General features: G+C 39.8%; 1 protein-coding gene across 1 annotated transcript; it reads right to left on the bottom strand.

The window, feature by feature from the left end:
- Window positions 1-6,890: 6,890 nt before the first annotated feature.
- LOC135702342 (uncharacterized) lies at window positions 6,891-7,914 on the bottom strand. The gene is made up of 2 exons (XM_065223367.1): window positions 7,647-7,914; window positions 6,891-7,473 (listed from the first exon to the last, which is right to left on the bottom strand). The coding sequence occupies exons 1-2, from the start codon at window positions 7,785-7,787 to the stop codon at window positions 7,357-7,359; spliced, it is 258 nt and encodes an 85-aa protein (XP_065079439.1). The 5' UTR covers window positions 7,788-7,914; the 3' UTR covers window positions 6,891-7,356.
- Window positions 7,915-9,766: the final 1,852 nt, after the last annotated feature.

Below are 9,766 nucleotides of genomic sequence, written 5' to 3'. Positions count from 1 at the left end.
AAGATCCTAAGAAATTTAAATGTTCAAATTGTGGTGAAAACCACAAATCCAATTTTTGGGAATGTAAGACTCGCAAAGCGATCCTACAATCTCGTTCTAACCGACAGGTAGGAAACGCTCCACGTTTCCGACCAGGTACAAATTCCTCTGCTGTTAACAACGGTCAGCGAGGAACAAATTCTACATTCGTACCCGTAGGTACAAATATCACCCCTGCTTCAAATGTTTCATCTGTGCCTACTCCCCTCGCTGCTAACAATGTTCAGCGAGTTAATGGAGCTACCTATGCTGCTATTGCAGCGGGTAGAAATCAAAATACTAACCAACGTTCTAACGGAAATTTTGACAATTTTGACTTAGGAAGCATTACTGCCCCTAAAATGGAATTTTTACAGAATTCATTAATTGACATGATTTCTGATATGCTTAAATCTAACTCCATGTTTGATGCTATTCAAACTGGAGTAAAATTTGCTAATAATATTGTCATGACTTTAAAATTCAGTAATGGATTTTAAAGCATTAAACATTTTAAATTGGAATGCTCGATCTCTTAAAGATAATGAAGACGAGCTATTTAATTTTTTAAGAGTTCATAACGTGCATATTGCCGTTATAACTGAAACGTTCCTTAAACCTGACCATAAGGTTAAGAAGGACGCAAATTACTTGATTTATAGAAATGATCGTCTTGATGGACCCTGTGGTGGCGTTGCCATCATTATTCATAGACGAATCAAGCATAAAATTCTTTCTTCATTTGAAACCAAAGTTTTTGAAACTTTGGGAGTTTCTGTTGAAACAAAATTTGGACAACTTACGTTTATAGCTGCCTATTTGCCATTCCAATGCGTAGGCCAGCAAAAGAATTTTCTCAAGGGTGACCTCCAGAAACTTACCCGTCATAGGTCTAAATTCTTCATTATTGGTGATTTTAATGCAAAACACCGCTCATGGAACAATGCTCAAAGCAATTCCAATGGTAATATTCTGTTTGATGATTGTTCTGCAGGTTATTACACTATTCAATATCCAAACAGCCCAACATGCTTTTCTTCTGCAAGAAATCCCTCAACTATTGATTTGGTCTTAACTGATTCATGTCAACTTTGTAGCCAATTGGTTACCCATGCTGACTTCGGTTCTGATCACCTTCCAGTAACTTTTGAAATATCCCAAGAAATAATTTGTAATCCCAACAGCTCTACTTTCAATTACCATAGGGCTGATTGGGAGCAATATCGAACATTTATGGAATATAACTTCGATCCAAACATTCCTTTGCAAACCAAAGATGAAATTAATTATGCTCTTGAATCTCTGACTACTTCTATAGTTGAAGCAAGAGCTGCCTCAGTACCAAAATGCGAGGTTAAATTCGATTCAATTATAATAGACGATGATCTTCAGCTCTTGATCCGTCTTAAAAATGTCCGTAGGAGACAATTTCAAAGAACACGCGATCCTGCCATGAAAGTTATCTGGCGGGATTTGCAAAAACAAATTAAAAAGCGATTCTCTGCCCTGAGGAACAAAACTTTTGAAAATAATGTTTCTAAATTAGACCCGAGTTCCAAACCCTTTTGGAAACTCACAAAAATTTTGAAAAAACCTCAAAAGCCAATTCCAGCGCTTAAAGAAGGTGGTAAAATTTTGATCACAAATTTGGAAAAAGCTCAGAAACTTGCTAAGCAATTCGAGAGTTCCCATAATTTCAGTTTGGGTCTTACTAGTCCTATTGAGAATCAGGTTGCTCGGGATTTTCGGAATATTTTCTCTCAGGAAAATATTTTTGATGATTCCTGGGGGACTGATTTGGACGAAGTAAGGTCTATAACTAAAAAATTTCAAAATATGAAAGCTCCAGGTGATGATGGAATTTTCTATATCCTCATCAAAAAACTCCCAGAGAGTACCTTGTCTTTCCTGGTAAAATTATTTAACAGATGTTTCCATTTGGCATACTTTCCTGATAAATGGAAAAATGCAAAAGTTGTTCCAATTTTGAAGACGGATAAAAATCCAGCTGAAGCTTCTAGCTACCGTCCAATAAGTTTGCTTTCTTCAATAAGTAAACTTTTTGAAAAGATAATTTTGAATAGAATGATGCTTCACATCAATACGAACTCAATTTTTGCAGATGAGCAGTTTGGATTTCGCCATGGGCATTCAACTACTCATCAACTCTTAAGAGTTTCCAATTTAATTCGTTCAAACAAATCTGAAGGCCACTCAGCTGGTTGCTCTTCTAGACATAGAAAAATCATTCGACAGTGTTTGGCATGAAGGTTTGATTGCTAAATTGAAAAAGTTTAATTTTCCACTTTATATTATGAAATTAGTTCAAAATTATTTAACTGACGGAACTCTGTAGGAAAATTATCAAAATTCCAAATCTAATCGACTACCTGTTAGAGCAGGAGTTCCTCAGGGTAGCATTCTTGGGCCTATATTGTATAACATTTTCACTTCGGACCTCCCTGATTTGCCTCAGGGTTGCCACAAATCTTTGTTCGCTGATGACACAGGCATTTCCGCTAAAGGAAGAAGTCTTCGTGTTATTTGCAGCAGACTGCAGAAAAGTTTAGATATTTTCTCTTCTTATTTACAAAAATGGAAGATTTCTCTCAACGCTTCCAAAACTCAACTTATAATATTTCCACATAAGCCCAGGGCTTCCTTTTTGAAACCTATTAGTAGTCACATAGTCACTATGAACGGAGTTCCAATTTCCTGGTCAAACCAAGTGAAATATCTTGGATTAATACTTGACCATAAATTAACTTTTAAAGATCACATTGAGGGCATTCAAGCCAAATGTAACAAATATATAAAATGTTTGTATCCTCTTATTAACAGGAAATCCAAACTTTGCCTGACGAATAAACTTCTAATATTTAAACAAGTTTTTAGACCGGCCATGCTTTACGCTGTGCCAATATGGTCTAGTTGTTGCACTACCAGGAAAAAAGCACTTCAAAGGATTCAGAACAAAATTCTGAAAATGATTTTGAAGTTGCCTCCCTGGTACAGTACAACCGAAGTACATAGAATTTCGAATGTTGAGACTTTAGCACAAATGTCCAACAAAATAATTAATAATTTCAGGCAAAAATCGTTGCAATCCTCAATTGCAACGATTAATTCCCTTTATACTTAGATAAGATTTAGTTTTAGTTTTTAGTTTTAAGATATCAATTGTTATACTGACATGCAGGTTTAAAAAACCTGTTTAAAATACTGAATTGCCAAGACAGGAACAATGTAAAAACACTTAGATATATATCATAACAATTAAGGCTGGTAAGTTACTGTAGTAACTGGAGCACCTAGGTTAAAAATGAAATGTAATTTATTTTGAATTTGGAACAAATAAAGAGTAAAAAAAAAAAAAAAAAAAAAATGAATCTCTCGATAAGTTCGTGTTGCGAGCGACGGAATTGGCAAGTGTAACTTCGGGCGTAGTAAGCAAGAAGCTCAGGAAATCAGTGTGACAGATAAAGTCATACAATTGGCGCCTCCTGAGCTGCGTGAGAAGTTGTTACAAAGAGAGAATTTGGTGCTGGACGATGTCACCAAAACGGTCTACTTCTACGGAGCGATTAAATTTCAGGATAATCAGATGACTACCACGAACCAACCATCAACGTCGGGGGTGGTAAACAAAATTCAGAATTCAGTAAAAGGTACTGAAGGGTGTTTTTGTTTGTTTATTTGTTTTTAGTTATCTGATGTATCACCTTTAATTTTTCGGTCATTTAGGTCAGACCGAAGCGAGGACCGGAGGGTGTTCCAGATGTGGTCGAAAGGGCCACTACGCGAACGATACTAATTGTCCAGCTAGAACAAAGTCCTGCGACCGGTGTGGAAGGGTGGGCCACTTCGCTGTCCGCTGTCATTCATCGAATTTTTCCCAGAAGCGTAAACGTGAAGAGAAGGAAGATCGGAAGCGTAAATATCCCAGGTTCCAACATGTCAGAGCAATCGAAAAGGTGGAAGAGAAAGGTAGTAGGTATTAGCAGTTTTATTTTCATTATTGGAGAGGGAGATGAATTTTTGTGGATTGCTATTGGAGGAGTGTTGGTTCAGGTTTTGATCGATTCTGGTAGCCAGAAAAACATCTTAGATGATATAACCTGGGAAAAGATGAAAACTCAGGGAGTAAAAGTCAATAATCTACGGTCGTATTCCAATCAAACATTTAGGGCTTATGGTAGGAGTTCAAGGCCTTTGGTTGTTCAGGAAGTTTTCGAGAGTAAGATCATAAGCAATGAAAGCGATCAATGTGTTACAGCAGATGCCACCTTTTACGTGATAGCAGGAGGTACGCAGCCACTCCTTGGGAGGACCACAGCTAAGGAACTTGGTGTTCTGACACTAGGGCTTCCAAGCATGCACGCTCCAGAAATGTACCGTTTACGATCGGACCAGAAGCGTCCCTTTCCAAAAATGAAAGGCATCAAGCTGAACATTCCCATCGATGACAGTGTCACCCCAGTAACTCAGCATGCTCGACGTCCACCTTTGGCTCTGTTGGACAAAATAGAGGAGAAGTTGGAGTCTTTGTTGACGGCAGACATAATAGAACCTGTACACGACTTCAGCCAGTGGGTCTCTCCGTTAGTTGTCATTGTGAAAGATGACGGTGATTTGCGCTTATGTGTGGATATGAGACGAGCAAATTTGGCCATCAAACGGGAAGCTCGCTTGATGCCAACCTTTGACGATTTCCTTCCCTTGCTAAAGAACGCTCATGTTTTTAGCAGACTGGATATTAAGGATGCATTTCACCAACTAGAGTTGGACGAGGCTTCACGTCACATTACGACTTTCATCACGCACAAAGGAATGTTTCAATATAAACGGTTGATGTTTGGTATCTCTTGTGCTCCGGAAATGTTCCAGAAAGTTCTGGAACAGATTCTTTCCAATTGTGATAACGTTGTCAATTATATAGCCGATGTTTTGATCTTCGGGAAGACCGAGAAAGAACACGACCGTGCTTTGGAGGAGGTGATGGAAACACTCAAAAGCAGGAATATACTTCTGAATCATAAGAAGTGCGTCTTCCGGGTCCGAGAAGTGGAATTCCTCGGGCACCATTTATCCGCTGATGGTATCAGACCGGCTGAAGATAAAGTAGCCACTCTTAAAACGTTTCGAGCCCCCCAGTCTTCAGAGGAATTAAGAAGTTTTTTGGGGCTTGTAACATATGTAGGCAGATTCCTTCCAGATCTTGCTACAGTTTGTACATAATTGAGGGAACTAACTCATAAAGGAGTTCCTTTCAAGTGGCAATCGGAACACGAGGACGCATTTCGGAAGCTAAAAGAGATGGTATCTGGTATACATACATTGAAATATTTTGACAATTCACTTCGCACTCGGGTGATCGCGGATGCATCGCCTGTAGGACTTGGAGCTGTATTAGTACAGTTTGGCGATACTCGGGATGGTCCTGATTCCCGCTAGCAAAAGCTTAACCTCAACTGAAAAACGGTACTGCCAAACCGAAAAAGAAGCTCTTGCGCTCGTTTGGGCAGTCTAACGGTTCTCCATATATCTAGTGGGTAGGAAGTTCGAACTGGAGACGGACCACAAACCGTTGGAGGCCATATTTTCACCAACTTCTCGACCATGCGCACGTATAGAAAGATGGGTCTTACGGCTACAGTTTTTCACCTTCAGAGTGTGTTATCGTAAAGGTGACAGTAACATAGCCGATCCATTCTCACGTCTGGCAACTATAAGTTTTACTCAAGAATTCGACGGTGATAATCAATTTCTGGTACTAGCTATCCTGGAGTCGGCGGCGGTTGATACAACTGAACTTGAGAGGGCATCGATGGAAGATGAAGAGCTTTGTACAGTCAGGGAATGTCTTAGACGTGGAAAATGGGACAGTGATAGAGTTAAACCATTTGAAACGTACCGTCACGAGCTTGGATTGGTTGGCGATATAGTGGTGCGAGGAAATAAACTGATTGTTCCTAAAGCACTACGAGGCAGAATGTTGACCTTGGCTCACGAGGGTCATCCCGGCGAGACAATAATGAAGCGGAGGCTTCGAGATCGGGTCTGGTGGCCTGGCATGGACCGTGCAGTAACCGCACATGTTGCAGCGTGCAACGGTTGTAGATTGGTTTCCCTTCCGGCCAGACCAGAACCAATGCACTGTAGAGAGTTACCGGTTAGACCATGGATCGATGTTGCTTTAGACTTTCTTGGACCGCTACCCAGTGGAGAATATCTCCTAGTCGTAATAGACTATTACAGCCGTTACAAGGAAGTCGAGATTATGAAACACATAACTGCTGATGAAACTATTGCCCGTTTGCATAAAATGTTCACACGGGGTAACGTGTGAAAGTTCCGAAATAAAGAAGTTATTCTATAATCGAGTGTACAGTTAATACATTGGTTATATTCCAATAAATGAGCAAAGAAGCCGTGAATTCCACAAATTCCATTAATTTTGTTTATGGATGAAAATCATTTGCGATTCCATTGGAAACTACATGAAAACCATTTTCGGTGTATAAGACTCTCTATTAGGCTAACAGCACGTCCCCCCAGATTGTAACCAAAATTTGGGATCGACTCGAAAAATATGCCTGAAACTCGTATGACGTTAGTGTTAGATTTTTAACAATATCTCATCCATTTATAACTCTGTTTCAAATCTATGGAAAGGTAAATGAAGAACGTGTTCTATAATGTTTGTCAATTTTCAAGTGTCCATTGTTTAAATATTCCAAAAGTTTGCAAAATAAATGCTGAACAGATTTCAATACACTACCACAGTATAATGCTCAACAATAATCTAAAGCAATTTGAAGCATTAGTGTCAGTTGGTGGGTGGCATGATTGGCGGTAGTAAATGGTACCACGCTTATCTTCGTTTCGTAAGCTTTATTTGAATCATATATAATAAATACAATTTAAAAAATTATCAATTTCAATCAACACTTGTCTTTTTCGCAGTTGGCAACCAAATAGATTCACTGTTCGGCTGTTAGCGGTCGAAGAAGTGTAGGCAACTGCCGATTTAATTTTCTCGTTTTCGTCCAATTAGCACCTTCGTTGATATTGATAGGTTCCTCCTTCCTCTTTGCTCACTGTATTTAGGGTTTGGTAGGAGATTTTTGTTTGGTGTCTATTTGTGTGATACGACTCAACTTGAACGGACCAGCAGCTCTCTTTTTGCGAAAAGGTCAACGTTACAATGCGATAACTACACAGACGTACGAGAGATGTGTTAATAACGATGACAAAGATGATTTATTTGTTGGTTTGTATGTGATAGTAGCTTAAGTGACTAGGATCAACTCCCGCAAGCGGTTCAGGGGAAGCACTTTACGCCGGTGGTCCTCCGCGGTTAATCCATTCAATCTCGACATCGTCGATTTGCTTCCTACGATATCTGGCTGGCAGTTGCCATTCTTCGATCGCTTGCCCAGATGAAACCGATCTCTGAAAAAGCCAAGAGCGTTACTTTGTATAAGGCAATTGTTTGTTACTAAATCGGTAATCATTCATAAATAATTATGTAATCTCTCTTGTTCGGGTGGAATGGTGCGTAACCAAGACCGCTGATAAATCAACATAGGAAATGCAAGCAAATTTTATGGCAATCTCAAACGTACCGTTTGTGCTGCACCGGCTCCTGCAGCAGCTGCTTGTGCCGGATGTCCAGCACCGCTGCTTTCCAGATGTGGTCCTCCCTTACGGAATTTGATCAGCGGAATGCGTTTGGCTGCGTTCAACATTGGCCTAAGGAATACCATCGCTATTGCTCGTTTCTAGCGTCGAATACCACCTAATCTTCGGTCTGTTGTACCAATCGGACGTTGTTCCGAGAAATTGAAGGCTTCGCCACTGAATAGTTAAATTAAAAGTGATTGTTTTAAACAATATTTTACAAAGAATGCAAAAATCTCCCAACTTGCCTTTCGGACAGGTGACTGTCAACATTCGGTTTGACGTGAGCGAGTGAGTTTATTATAGTTCAGCTCAGTGAACACTTACAGTAGTGGTCATACAAAATAATACACCGTGATTTGTTTTTCTAATAATACACACAGAAAAAAAAGTTGTTGAATATCCCTAATAAACGTGTACCATATACTGACGATATCTTAGATGGTGCGACCATACCACATAAAATTGGGATGATATCCCGAATTGCAACCAGGTCGATCCAGGAATCCATCGGTTGTGTAATATAACGTTGTACCATAGAGGTAACTCTAAGACCACTGGGTCCCCAAGAAAATCATTATTATTTTTGGCTCACTCAGTACCAGAACAACGGTCCCAAGCAGTCCCAAGCTATTTCACTCACCCCTGCATGTTCTGCATGAATCCACACACCCCTGATGTTATCTGTCAAACTTTCATAGCGAATCAAAACAAACATAGTGTTGTAATAGAATTTCAACTAGAATAGGGTACGTTAATCGTTTGCTTGGGACCAATAGGCTACTAAAGTGGTGAGCCAATTTAAAATCGTTAGTTTCGTATTGATTGTTGGTTGTACGATGTACATCGTTTTTGCGAACAAAATTACATCCATTGATATAATATTGTATCTGCTTTTTGCTATTACATCATTATTTCATACAGGGTTGCTTTGTAACGTTTTACGTTTTTTGTTTATAGTTTTTCGATTAAATCTAATTTAATTAACAATTAAATCATTTTTTATTTCAAGTTTGCTTAGAAATGAAATATTTCAACCGTGGAAATAAAATCAGACCATTGCTGTGTCGATTTTACAACTTTGCTATATTTACTGTGTCTAGGCTACAACTTCGCCATAAAAGCTCAACTTATAGTGAGCTGTATTATATTGTGCATGCTTTCTGGAGGCGCCATGAAGTCCGTCGCCATTCGAAAGATTTGGCGCAACTCTCGAATAAAGAGGGAGTTTTTAAAAGATGACCTATTTGAATAGGAAAAGGTCGTTAGGAATTTTCCTGCTCGCAAAATTATTCTGACTCGTCCATTTCGTTTTCGAATCGGCTGGTGAACAGAAGTGCGCGAATTACTTTACGTTCTCGAGTTAAATTTAATCAAATTGATTTTGTGCGTTAAGTTTCTAAAAAGGTATTAAATAGTAGTGAGTGAGTTTTTATCATCCAGTGGTTTTTTAAACGTTTTCCTTTCTTTTTGTACAGTGGACATAAGTCCGAATTAAGTTCCGCGTAGTCTGTTCAGTGCGTTTATTAGTGAAATTGTACAAAAAAGGTAATTTTATTCAATTTTGTTCAAATTTAGAATTGTATAATTAATGTGAGTTCGCGTTGGATTTCTAGCGCGTTGCGCTTTTTTTGTACGGGCTGGAAACACGTTACGTTCCGTTCGGCTATCGTCAACGCCGGATCGGGGGTTCCATCTGTGGCATCGCCATCATCGTTCGTAGAAGACGGACGTTTCCTCCGACTCGTACGCCCTGCTAAGGCCCGCCTTTTCGAAGGTAGCTAAACGGAGGTGGGTGAAGTTCGCTAACCTTCGAAGCGAAATATCTTCCGACGGTCGCCAATCATCCGTCGACGAGGTCCCTTCCACTACAACCCCTGTGGACCATTGTTGCGAGAGCTCGGACCGTGTGAGTGCGTCGCCAAAAGCGTGCCGCGGTCCGGATTCAAACCAACGGGAGAGGGGGTTCTTTCTATCGCGGGCGGTCATAGCGGAAACAAAGTACGCGAAGCCGTCCGAAGGTACGTTGGCCTCTTATCTCTGCGGAGCGAATCTCCCGGGACAG

The sequence above is a fragment of the Ochlerotatus camptorhynchus genome, unplaced genomic scaffold, assembly GCF_037179485.1.
Source record: "Ochlerotatus camptorhynchus isolate MF236.1 unplaced genomic scaffold, CSIRO-AGI_Acam_v1.1 ptg000192l, whole genome shotgun sequence".
In the NCBI taxonomy this organism is placed as follows: domain Eukaryota; kingdom Metazoa; phylum Arthropoda; class Insecta; order Diptera; family Culicidae; genus Ochlerotatus; species Ochlerotatus camptorhynchus.
Note: the sequence above shows the minus strand (reverse complement) of the source record. Positions and strands in the feature narration are given on the sequence as shown.